The 13,519-nt window shown below is 42.9% G+C and overlaps 1 protein-coding gene across 2 annotated transcripts in view; it reads right to left on the bottom strand.

Moving 5' to 3' along the window:
* Positions 1-13,519, bottom strand: part of AMPH (amphiphysin) — a 178,103-nt gene that overhangs the window by 18,545 nt on the left and 146,039 nt on the right. Inside the window, exons 16-18 of one of the 2 annotated variants that reach the window (XM_065398613.1) lie at positions 11,692-11,742; positions 9,076-9,263; positions 8,877-8,961 (exon numbers count right to left, since the gene is read on the bottom strand). In XM_065398613.1, coding sequence (XP_065254685.1) covers positions 8,877-8,961; positions 9,076-9,263; positions 11,692-11,742 — 324 coding nt within the window. The remainder of the gene's footprint in view (positions 1-8,876; positions 8,962-9,075; positions 9,264-11,691; positions 11,743-13,519) is intronic. The other variant, XM_065398614.1, reaches the window with a different exon arrangement.

The raw sequence follows: 13,519 nt of genomic DNA, 5'->3' as shown, positions 1-13,519 counted from the left end.
ACTAGGCCGCAGCCTGGGGCTATCCAGGCTGGAGCTCCCCAGCTCCTCAGCCTTTCCCCAGCCCTGCTCCACTCAAGTACTCTGTCTCTAGCTCGCTGCAGCCAGGCCCTTCTCTCTCTGAAGGCAGAGAGAGACTTCTGAGCTCCTGGCTCCCAGCCTTTTTATACAGGCCAGATGTGGCCTAATTGGGGCATGGCCCAGCTGTGGCTACTTCCCCAATCAGCCCAGCTTTTAGAGCTGCAGCCTTCTGCTAGGGCTGTTTTAAGCCTTTCCAGGCAGGAGCGGGGGACCACCCTGCTACACTGCCTAATTACAATTACCAAGTTGTCATTCAATTCATTCTCCAATATAGCTATTTCATACATATATGCATATGATTTCAAGCAGCCTGGCAGTTCAGAGGAGCTCAGCAGGAAAAGAAGAGGACTTAAAACTGAGGCATGAGGAATTCCCACACTGACTGGTCTTGTTGTCACAAAAAGTACCATTTAGTCTTACTGTTGTTTTCCTGTACTGTAGCAAATCTCTTATCCAGAGGCACGTTTAGCCACAAATTCCCATCTCTCTAAATTTCACTAAGAGCTTATCATGCCAGACTCTATCAAATGCTGTACTGAGATTAAAAAAAAGAGACTCTTATTGATGACTGTGGTGGCTTTAGTTAGAATCCATCAATAACAGGCTGACAGAAGGCCACCATGAGGTCCAAAGTTGAGTGAAAGGCCTGTATGCCATTTGGGTATGTTCTAGCTTCCCTTCTTTTAGAAGCCACCATAGGAACCTTGATTGTACCATTCTTTCCATTATCTTATAGAAGTGACTAGTGAAAGATACAAACTGCTAGCTTCCTGGAGAAGAGGGATCCCTGCCAGTCTTAAGAAGAGGAACAACAATTGCTGACTTCCACTGTTTAGGTACCTTCAGTCGTTTATGCCATCCAACAACCTGGCTTTAGCCCTCTTCCCAAAGTGCTTTATCATATGTCCATAGATAAAGTCCAGTCCTTGGGATTTGCTTGGTTCAAACTTCTATTGCATCTTGAAGCTCACATATAAGAGAGATCTTTTTGAAGCCAAGATACTCAGTGGGATATGTAGCCATGGTTTTAGATTCTCTTGGGTCTTTCCTCTTCAATAATCCATCTTGTGTTTTGCACCAGCTCCGTCCTCATCTTTACATGTCAGCATACTATTTATCTGTCACAATCTTTCTCACATATATGTCCCAGCGCCCTCAGTTTTAAAAGAACCTCATGCTCCAATTTGGCACCTGCAATTAGTTGAAAGCACAAATTTTGGCCAGAGTTAATTGCAGGTGCAATCCATGGCACTTCCATACCTAACTATCTCATTGCACTCCCAGATCAGGTAGCGAAGCATCTATATGCCATAAATTGTGTCCACAACTAGATGCAGCCACAATTTTGTAACCTCAGATTGAAAGCTGCTTTTTAAAATGAAGCCCGATGTATATTGTACTCGTTTTGTGCTTCCCAGGAAAGTAACAGGTGAGAGTCTCATGCATAGTTGAATAGAACTATGAAAAAATATATAGAATTTAGTTTAGACTCTGACTAATTTAAGTGAGGGGGCACCATGCAATCAGGCATTACCCGGGATTCTCACAATAAAAATTTTGGTGGCTTCAGAGTGCAGCCACCAACTCTTGCTGCTGGCCACACTGACACTTTTTCCTAAAATACTTATTAACTTGAGGAAAAACAAATAAATATGCATGTATACACACATCCAGATAATTGTAATTTATTTATGTAGGTTATTTTTGTGGACTCAATAATAAAAATAATGCTGTGAAAAGTGATATTTGTATGTTTGTTAATATCACTTTTCACAGTAAGTCCTGGCAAACTCAGACCTGGATGGAGGGGTGGGGAGTGAGGCAGTGGGGGCCAAGGAGGATGGATGGATGGGGTGGGGGCTGAGGAAGCAGAGGCCAGGGGCAATGGATGGGTGCCCCCATCACCGCATGGTTGGAGGTGTGGGTCGGCGGCTGGGGGGTCGGCACCCTGAGCCATCACCCACTGGAGCCCAGGGTCGGCGCCCGCAGTTGTGTGGCCAGGGCCGGGGATCAGTGCCCACGGCTGGGGATCAGCACCCACTGCCATGCAGCTGGGGTCGGCACCTGGAGCTGGCACCTGCTGCTGTGTGACTGGGGGTCGGTGCTTGGGGTCCATGCCTGCTGCTGCATAGCCAAGTCTAGGAGTCAGTGTCCTGGACCAGCACCCACCAGAGCCTGGGGTTGGTGCCTGCTGGCGCATTACTGGGGCTGGAGATCAGCACCCATGGCCAGCACCTGCCGGAACCCAGGGTTGACATCCAGGAGCAGTGCCTGGGGTCAGCGGCCAGGGCTGGGGGTCGGCTGCCTCTGGGGTGTGGGGCTGGCGCTTGGGGTCTGCGCCTGCTGCCGCACAGCCAGGGCTAGAGGTCAGCATCCAGAGCCACCACCTGCCAGAGCCCAAGGCTAGTGCCGGGGATCTGCACCTAGGGCCAGCAGCTGCTGGAGCTCAAGGGTTGGTGCCCGGGGTCAGTAACTAGGGCTGAAAGTTGGAGCGCACGGATGGGGTCAGCGTCTGGGGCCAGCGGCCACCGGCGGGATTGGGGGTCAGTGCCACGCAGCCAGAGCCAGGGACTGGAGCCCACTGCTGCGCCGCCAGGGGTTGGAGTCTGAAGCCACATGGCTGGACTCCTAATCTGCAGCCAGGCTCCCTAAGTCCCCGCTACCCAACCACCCCAGGGCTGAAGTCCGAGCCCCACTAAGCCCCCAATCCCCCTCACAGGTAGAGAATTCACCTTGCTCCTTCAGCGTTGTGCCCCACCTGTCTCCAGAGACGTGCAGAGTGGCGCATCCAGGGGCAACAGGGAGGATGGGGAAGTGGCCGATGCTTTGCCACACCCCTCCCCCCCCCATCACCGCCCAGGACGCTGTCGTGGCCACAGGAAAACCTCCTGGTGGCCGCATTAGACCCAAGGCACAAGAGAGCTCTCTCAGAACTACTAAGTGTAACTAATAAAACAGGGATCTCTGAATAGCCCCCCATAAACATCAGTGTGTTCCATACAACATACAAATGGCTAGGAAATGAACATAATAAGGTTAACTAACTTTCACATTAAGACACCACATTGTTGCCTTCTTCATTTCAAATCCAAACTCTTTTTTCCCCACATGTAGCGGAGTGTCTTGAATATGAATTACTACTATATTTGGTGACATATGCTGACATTTTCAATTAATGCACCTCCTTCCCACATGTGCAGCAGAACATCTGCCCAAAGAGCGTTCAAAACATACAGCCATGCTCAGAGTTGTGGTCGGTGTTTGGCTGAAGATGTATCGGAGTTTGAATGTGAAAAATGGACACAGTGGAAGGAGCATTTTTAATCAGAAAAAGAAACAGCACAATGGCTAGTGTACCATGTGCTTTTTACATGGTATTCTATTTCTATCTTTGACTAGGGCATAGAAATAGGTGGCAGAACTGTCTCCAAAGAACTGCATTAGTGATGAGACTGCCCTTCCTCTACCAATGTAAGCTGATGATGCCTCTACTTTCCCTGGTTTTACGGAACACTTTAGAGGATAGCATTAGTGTACATATTGCACCTTAGAATGCCAACCACTTCCTTCCCCGCAAAAGTGAGAAAATAAACAACAGATCAATTGTTGCCGACAACTAATAAAAACCTGCAGTTGGTCTATGGCACTTGAGCCCTGAAGGACAAAGGAAGGAGCATGAACTAAGTTCCTGTACTGCACTGACATAATGAGACACTGGAATGAGGACACAGGGGAACACAAATGGAAGAATGGCTTGGTTTTTTTCTCCTTTCACTCCCCGCATTAAGTATGTTTGTTGAAGAAAAAATAGAGGATGAAAGAAAATACCCATGTATCTGACTGCAGAAAATACCAGACTGATTTTTCAAGAACTATTCACATCTAAGGGCCATTTGTGTTAGCAGGACTTATGCCTGAATAACAAGTACTTCAGGATTTGGCAATATACTCTTTGGAAAATATACTCTTATAATATTACTGAATGAGACCTATTCGTATGGATCTGAAGCTTACTATAAGCTAACATATTACTTAAATCAGCTACTTACAGCTATCTGAAAAAACAAATTTAGTTCTTCCCTCCCTGCCCTGTTTGCAAATCATTAAGGTATCAACCTGGATTTCTGCAAATGCATTTGTTGTTTCTAAGTATTTACTAAACAATTTGGGCAATCAATTTCCAGGCAAAGGATGGTTTTTGAACAGTTACCTTTGTCTATTTGCTATTCTTTATATGTGTGCAATTTATTATTTAAGCCATGTCATACTGATTCTGTTCCCTCACTTGGGGACTGAAACATTTTAAAACAGGAGAATAAGGATTAAAGAATCATAAGTAAACAACAACAAGGCCAGATTCTGACAGCTACTACTCACTATGAGTTCATGCTCCACAAGAAGCCCCTTTGACTTAAATGAGAGTATTCAGATAGGAAATTTCCCAAGATATGCATTAAATTATAGAGGGACTTATCCATAAATCACATCTATCTAAGGTACCTGTATCCCCATTTTACAGATGGGAAATGAGGTAGAGAGAGACTAAGGGCCAGATTTTTAAAGGTACTGAGGTACCAGAAGGTTCAAATATGCGCCTAGTGGGATTTACAGAAGTGTCATTGAAATAATTGACTTCAGGTGCTTCTGTAAATCCCACTAGCTGCATATATGCATCTTTAGACACCTAAATAAATACCATTGAGAATCTGTTCCAGAAGGTACGTCTATACTGCCAGTGGACTGCACGCAGCAGCGAGGCTCCCAGCCTGGACTGAGAGAGACAGGCTAGTGGGGCTTGCACTACCATTCTAAAAACAGCGGTGTAGACAGTCGTGGCTTGGGCTGGAGCTTCAGAGCCCGAGACAACTTCTAAATGATGTCTACACAGCTGCTTTTACAGCGCTAGTGCAAGCACTACTAGCCCGAATCTTCTGACACAGGTGGCTCGCTGATGTGAGCAGTGTCAATACCCTAAGCGACTTACCAAGGCCACACAGGAAGATTGTGGAGGTGCAGGCACTTGAACCCAAGTCTACCAAGTCAGAGCTTAGTGTCCTGATAACTGGACTATCCCTTCTCTTCCTTCAAATTAAATAAGACCCACATTATGCTGGAAAATTTACCCTAGCCCCACAAGGTGGGCAATACATGTCTAAGGTACATTTTCTGGCATAGCGTGGTCTGACATGAAATATACTAGAGGCAAATTGCACCTATTGATGATGCCGCTATAATTGGAGTGTAATGTAAAGCCAGAAGAGATATGTAGTGGGAAAAAATTTACAAATATAACACAAATTTTTAAAAAATTCACACCGGTAAACTGAATGCAGGACTGCTATTGAGGAATGTTTTCATCTATGGTATCCTTATCAAATGTTGGCCTTTGACCTTTTATCTATTTCTTCCTTAATCTTAATCTTCAAAAACTCTTCTTACATCACTTTAGAAAAATAGCTTTTAATATGTAACATTTGCTTCTCCCACTGGATCAGATTCCAACAGTAAATCTACTGCATGCGTTATTAACATCAGCATGTTTCATTTCTTATTTCCCAGAGGACTCCTTTTTTCAAATGAGCAAGAACTTAGTTTCATTTACAAAATAAAACAAAAAGGAGAAAACCTTAACAAAAATCATTTAACTGCTATTTAATATCTATCGTCTGTCTTCTGAACTGCTACTAAGTTGCCCCATTCTCAAATTATTTGTCTCCCTCTTTCACAATAACACTGTAATTTCTGCCTCAGCTGTACCATATTCTAGCAGAACATGAACTAAAAACTGCATGTGACATTAAGCAGCGAAAAGGATTATGTAAAAGGGTCAGTTCAGCCCACTATGAGCAAGTGGTGACTGCAGTTACAGCCTGTCAGTTAATTAGCGTTCAAGGTGTATAATAGATTTTATACTTTCACTTTGCCTCAACTGAGGATAAAAAGGGGTTAGCAATCTCTTCTTTCAGGAAAATAATTTATTCAAAGATTATTTCCTTCCATGAAATCCCTGTAAAAAGACAAAATCAAACCAATTTTAGAAACAGCCTCTTAAGGTTCATTATAATCTGCTCTTCAAAATTATTTTGTACACAATTCAGTTCACTGAAATGAAGAAGAGATCGGGGCTAATGGTTAATTCCCCCCCCCCCTCTTCATTTATTCTAAACTCTCACATTTACTAAGAGTAGAGGGTAGGCATCTTCGACCAAGGTTTGACAAAATGCTGTGCCTCAGAGACAGGCTGTTTCACTTTTTGCCTTTCCATGATGTTGACATGTTATTACTGTGATTTATACCAATTCAAAAGAAAACATAGACGGGAGGAGCAGACACATACAAATTGCAGAGGCTTAATGTTTTTGGATGAATTATTGTAAGCGGCTGATTCTGAGCTCACTCTGGTGAACATCTGCCGTAAAACCATGAAAACCAATAAAGAGTTAACCAATGTAAATAAAACTAGAATGAGGCCCTAAAGACAGTGTAAGGGAGCATGGGGAAGTAAGGACCCACATGGAGCTACATTATGGCTACCCAGATTGTGACTCCAATTCCCTTGTAGAGCACAGCCCTTGTACTATCTATAGGCAAGTGGCCAGGGTAGGCATGGGTCAGGGAGGATGAATACATGGCTTCTGCATGCTCCCCCAACACTAAACAGGCCAGCCATTGGACCCAGCCAGGTGCAAGGGAAAAAAAGTACACTAAACTCTTTTCAGAGTTGCAATACGATACTTGTTCTCCCACATGACTGAGCTTAAAGGGTCGACCTAACTCTTAGTGAGTACCAAGTATTCATTTGCATTTGAGACTGTGTGAATCAAATAGAGCTGACATCAGGATTCTTGATCTTACACCACTGAGTGAAACTCAGGCTGTAGGTACACATGGTTGGCATGCAGTAACAGCCCTTCTCTTGGGTCCAGAGCAATTTCTGCAAAATGTAAGCACCTCGTTTTCTGGCTGTGAAGAACGCCTTCTGCATGTGAACTAATGCAGTGATAAAATACATTTACTTGAGTCTGCAGAGAAACTGCGGGAAACAGTAGTTCTAAAAAAAAGGTGAACCACCGCAGTATGACTATTTCAATATAAACAAACCTCCAGCTATTTTCTAGGCAGTGGCCAGAGTATGGGTTGGTAGCATGATTCTGAGTAGAGTCCCACGACACATATGATAAGGCCTGTTCACTGCAGTACATATGCCATAAATAAATTCTATAGATGATACGTTTGTCTAGATGTAGACAAGTGCTGTTTTGATTTCATATAGTCAAACAGGAAAAAGCAGACGTCCACTTCCCCTACCCCTAGTGAAATGGTGGATGAAGGAAGGACTAGTCCTGCTCTTACTAATAAATACCTAGCTTTACAAAGTAGTTAGCACCAGAAAATGAGGCACAGAAACTTGCCCATGTCACCTATTAGGCCCTCTGATTCCCCATCCAGTGCCCCTATTTCTGGATCAAACTGCTTCCTGAGGGTCATAAAAGGTGAATGAAACCCTCATCGACTTCAATGGCAGAAGGATGGACCCATAAAACAGGTTTTTTTCCTGTCTAATTCTGGGTCATGTGTCTGCAACAGTCCACAGGAAAATTCCAGACTCAGTAATGGGCCTCAGTGAACTGGATTTTTGGAGCAGTTATGTGGAATATCAAATAATTCTTTGGATTACTTTACTAACTCTAAAAAGGAGTGATTAAGGTGCCTTCAAATGAGGGTAATGCCTCAGATGGCTTCCAGCCAAATTCTTCTCTTCCCACACATAATGTCTTACAATCTATCTATAAGTGAGTGAAAAGCAATGGTGATATACTCTGATTTAATAACCTTTAATGTTAGTCGTGGGAAGTCAGGATTTGGCCAAGTGAATACCTGTTCAGATTCTAACAGTGACAGACCACTAGTTACTGACCTGGAGAAAGATAATAGTGCCTGTGGAAGCAGATATACTATTAGGCTGGCAGTCAACAGAAATGGATGCATTTTTCTTTAGATCATGGATTCTCAGCACTGGGGTGAAACCCTCTTGGCCTTTCCATATTGTTAATAGCAGGGGTGCCCTGGCTAGATGGAAGAGGCTCTATGGTGGCCACATTATGGAAAAAGGGAAACCCAATATGGAAAAGACTGAGAACCGCTGGCTTAGAGTACCTCTTGAAATATAACAGATTGGCTGGGGAGGAGAGGGAAGCAGCTTAGGCAACCTTGCTGTGGTTTTCTTTGAGAGCCATCATCTTTTCCCACAACATTTGACTCCCATTTTTCTGAATGTTGACTTGTGAGATCTTCAATTGGATACCCTCAATTGGCTTTGGAGCTCAGTTCTCCAGCTGGCTTCTAACATTAGGAGACTTGTATAAACCTGTGTTTTGGTTTTTATTAGGAAGCAGTTCAATGCTCAATCAAACAACATTCAAGATGTACATTAGCCCAGTACTTATCTCTCCACTTGATCATCTTGAAAAGAGAAAAGCATTAATAGTGTCATTTATAAATGGTATCAATTCATTTCCCTGGTTATGTTTGTCTGACAGTTACAATATCTGAATCCACAGTAGTTCAGTTGAACTTCGCTCTGAAACGCCAGCCATAAGAGGAATGACATTTTAGGGTAAAAAGGCACACATAGCTTTTGGAAAGCCTGTTGTGACATGGGAGGCCAGAACGGAAACCAGCCCTAAAAGTAAAGAGGATAAAAATGGAAAGGATGGCTGTAATGTGGTGGACACATACACAATGATGAACAAAAAAAACCAGGGAAAGCTGGGGCATATGAGGTTTTGGTCACTCACCACAGCTTCCTCTGCTGGCTCACTAGGCTCAGCAGGCAGAGCTTCCTGTTCAGGGGCAGCGGCAGCGGCAGCAACAGGAGCAGCAACAGGCGCAGCGGCAGCAACAGGAGCAGCAACAGGCGCAGCGGCAGCAACAGGCGCAGCGACAGCAACAGGAGCAGCGGCAGCATCAGGAACCGTGGCAGCAACAGGAGCAGCGGCAGCAACAGGAGCAGCGGCAGCAACAGGAACCGTGGCAGGAACAGGCGCAGTGGCAGGAACAGGCGCAGTGGCAGGAACAGGAACCGCGGCAGCAACAGGAACCGCGGCAGCAACAGGAGCCGTGGCAGGGGGAGAGAGGGGTTCTTCAGCCTGGGGTTCCAAAGATGGCGCTTCTTCCGCCTCAATCTTATTTTTTTTAAATGAAAAAAATCATTCAAGAACATTTGAAATTGGGGAACGGGAAAGAGTGCACAACTACAGTTCTGTATTTATTATATTCTCTTTCCCTGGTAGCTGTCATAACAGGCTTGATCCTGCAGACCCATGCCTCAGAGAGGATAGAAGGACTGGGCCTTGTAACAATAATTAACCCCTAGCATTTTCATCTTCAAAGCACTTTATGTGTATTTAACTGATCCTCACAACATCCCTCTGAGGTAGGGAAGTAGTATCCTCCCAGTTTTAGGGGTAGAAAATGAGACAAAGAAATTGGATGACCTGAACAAGAATATTCTGAAAGTCTGTAGCAGAGCCAGGACCTGAACTCAGAGCTCATAAATCCCAGTCCAGTCTCTAAACCACGAGGCTATTGTAACTATGAGATTTTAAAACAATCCCTTGTTCTTTTATATGCAGTTTTGACTGTTCTGAAAATAAATGGTGCCTGTTCTGTCTATTTATGCTGGATGTAGTCATACCAGACAGTCGTTTATAGGGAGCAAATATCATGGACCGAAACAATTTGCATTCCTGCTCTTTTCCAGATCCACTGTCTACCCTTTCTCCCATTAACATTTTATTTAAGTCTGGCAGAATGAAAATAACCAGATTGTGATTAACAAGCTCTCCCTCTACCAGTTAACTCCACACCAGTCACCTATGTGGAATCCATCTTCTGAGCCATGTTACCGTGATTCGGATTCTGTCGAATTTTAGCATACATTTGTTGTTAGCACAAGGATGCATCCAGGAATACCAGTCCTGGCACAACCTCAATTCTGCAGCAAAGTGCCCCCCCCCCCCCTCAAAAAAAATAGAAGGATTTTCCACCTTTCGTAAGACAGGTTCCAAGCAATTAATGTAACAGCGGTTAGTTTGGGGGTAAAAATACTTAAGGCAGGATTTGTTCCATATAGAAGGGGAGCTACAGGTTGGGATCACTTACACAGAATAGCTAGCTCAACCAGACAAAATAATCTTAATGGATTAGTCCACCATGAACAAATTACTCTGTACGTTGCAAAGCTCAGAAGTTATTTAGTTCAGTCAAGCATCTTCATTCACATTTAATAATACCACACAGTTGGGTAGAAGGTCTCTTGTGATATAAAAGGTAGCCTCTATAAAAGTCTCTAAGAGATTAAAACATTTTCTTTTCCAATATTTTTCAAGTAAAATCAAGAGGTCTTTACTTATTTTTCACTCATTCCTTAAATAGGCCAATTCCCACTGCAGTCAATGGAAGTTTGCCTACGTAAGGATGTCAGGAGTTGGCACAGTATAAACACACATTCATTATATTATACCTTGCTGTGCAGCACATGTCTATGTAGTGAATTAATATTAGCTGTATGGTATTTCACAAAGAAGAAATCAGAAACTGGAATGAAAAACACTAGGCATTCTACCTAGGGAGTCCACTAATAAGTTCCCTGAGGTTTAATACTATAAGTAATTGTAGCTACTTAGACAATTGTTATAATGCAGATTATATTGATTTTCTTCAAGTTGCTTGCACACAACAGGATTTATCAAGTAATCTGCAGTCTATTTGCCATGTTTGAACTTCAGCTAAATACTGCCCAGAGTACACTTATTGAATGATGGAAATACACTATTTATTATGTTTCTGGATATATGCATATGTACTGTACAAACACCACACCAAATAATATTCTCAAACTTTTCCTGTTTGGCAGCTGGCATATATAGTGTACGTCTGTATTTCCTACTATGCTGACACTTCATGTTTTTCCATCACCTTTAGCTAAATCAAGACTGCAGTAGAGTATTGGTGAGAATAAATTGTCTACCAGAGCATGGTCACTTGCACAAACATTTCTAAACCCCTGTATGATAATAAAAATGAATGTGTCTGATTAAATATATGAAAAACCACTGAGTAATATTTCCAGCTGGATAAATTGTAACAAAGATAATGTATTATTGTAACAGAGAATAAAGTTGGTGCCATTTTGGGCCAGCATCTACTTGGTTAACATTGCACAGTGGTGTTTATTAATACCCTTTCTTGATTGCAATGACTGCACCGGTTATAAAAACGAATATAAATTATGTGCAAACTGACCAGTGCTGTTATATTATAAAACTAAAATTCTAAAAATTAAATTTGGAATATTTAAAAACATCCCTTTTTAAGATGCTGGGTGCAGGGCAATGTTTCTGGTTGTTGTGGGTTTATTTTGTCTTGGTTTGCTTTTGTAGAAAAAACGTTTGAGTGGGGAAAAGTTCACAGAATCCTTAGCCCAACCTTGCAAGCAAAGGGTACATGATTTAAAAGATGGAAGCACATCAGTGCAATAGATGCATTTGCAAAAACGCAACACAATATTTTATGGGACATTTAAAAAAAGAAATAAAAGCCACAACTTACCAAGTTATCTACCACATTCTGATTGGATTGCACTGTGAATAGAGAAGTGTCCTAAGGATATACAAGAAGGAAGCAAGAAAAAATATTTTAGAAGTCTACCAAACGCTTGATTCTGTAAGGCTTAGTCAGGCAACGCTCTCATTGACTTCAGAGCTTTACCTAAGTAAGTGAGGGAGAATCAGATCCCAAAACAGACCATTTTAATAAGTTTACCTCAAATGTAGACAATTAAACATTCTGTCTTTTAGAAATACTTTATGGAAGAATGAAAATTTATTAAACATTATCCTGATGAAGGCACAGAAGTCTAAAACTGAGTTCACGGTCTCACAATACACCTAACTTACAACAGCTCTATTACAGAGACAAGGTGGGTGAGGTAACATCTTTTATTGGACCAACTTCTGTTGGTGAGAGAGGCAAGCTTTCAAGCTTACACAGAGCTCTTCTTCAGGTCTGGGAAAGGCACTCCACGTGTCACAGCTAAATGCAAGGTGGAGCAGATTGTTTAGCATAAGTAGTTAGCACATATTGTAAAGGACCATTCAAGGTAGAGGGATGAGAGTCTGGGGGCAGGTCTACACTACAGCGGGGATCGACACTCTGAGATCGATCCACCGGCAGTTGATTTAGCGGGTCTAGTAAAGACACACCAAATCGACAGCAGATCGCTCTCCAGTCGACCCCTGTACTCTACCCCCGACGAGAAGAGTAAGGTAAGTTGACAGGAGAGTTTCTCCCGTCGACCCCCCGCGGTGTAGACCCCGCAGTAACTTGACCTAAGGTATGTCGACTCCAGCTAAGTTATTCACATAACCGGAGTTGCGTAGCGTAGGGCAACTTACCGCGGTAGTGTAGACATAGCCTATGATATGTTTTTAAGGACAGAATCACAGAATTAGCAGTCCGGGGGGGAGGGGAAGGGACTACAACAAAGGTGGCTATAGCTCACCTTTGTACTCTCCTGATTCTGTGCTGTTCTGAGGCCTGGACTGGCTAAATTATGGCAGCCTGCCCCCATCCTTCTATGGGAGGCAGTACTGCTCCGAATCTCCACAATGTTGTGCTGTGGCCCTGCTTACCCCCAGACATGCTCCCAGCACATCCGCTGTATAAAACCTGGATTTATGATGGGGTTCTTGGAGGATAATCTGAAGCCATCTTCCTCAGTTCCTGCACTGAAGGAATTATCCCTTGACTGGACCTGGGGTTGTTAGGGCTCCTTTACGTGGCTCTGACTCTTTTCTGCATTGTAAAGTGGCTGGAGCAGGGATGAGAATTGCAATCACAGAGCCCAATTCTGCCTTCCCATACACCCTAGTGACGTGGTCTATTCTTATTTACCAGAAGACTGTTTTGTAAAATGATTGGTTGTTGTCAGCCCATAGTTTATGTTAAATTTTATGTCATGCTACATGATTGTTTCAAAATCAAGGAGGATATCTTTAAAAAATTGAAAGAAACTCATAAGAAAAAAAGGAATTTAAACAATGAACCATTCATTAGCACAGTACCTTCAGACAGTTAAAATCTGCTTATCCAAATGAGATGGGGGATGTGAAAGCAAGTTAAATAGGTTTTTTTTTCACATAAGTATGGAATTTTGGTACATGTATCAGATTTTAGTATTTCACACAACAGATTTAGATAACATTTGTAGATTTAGTCAAATGTTAACTAAGCACTATCTGGTCTTCTGACTTCCTCTGGGAGGCTATAATATAAAATAGACATTGGGCGGTTTTACAAGTTGAGTGCATTGGGTGCAATAACTTTTACATTTGTTAAATGTTTATTATAAATACACAAATTCTCCTCTGCCTTTATT

Source organism: Emys orbicularis, chromosome 2 (genome assembly GCF_028017835.1).
Source record: "Emys orbicularis isolate rEmyOrb1 chromosome 2, rEmyOrb1.hap1, whole genome shotgun sequence".
Taxonomy (NCBI): domain Eukaryota; kingdom Metazoa; phylum Chordata; order Testudines; family Emydidae; genus Emys; species Emys orbicularis.
The sequence above is the reverse complement of the archived record's forward strand: the minus strand, read 5'-3'. Positions and strand labels throughout refer to the sequence as shown.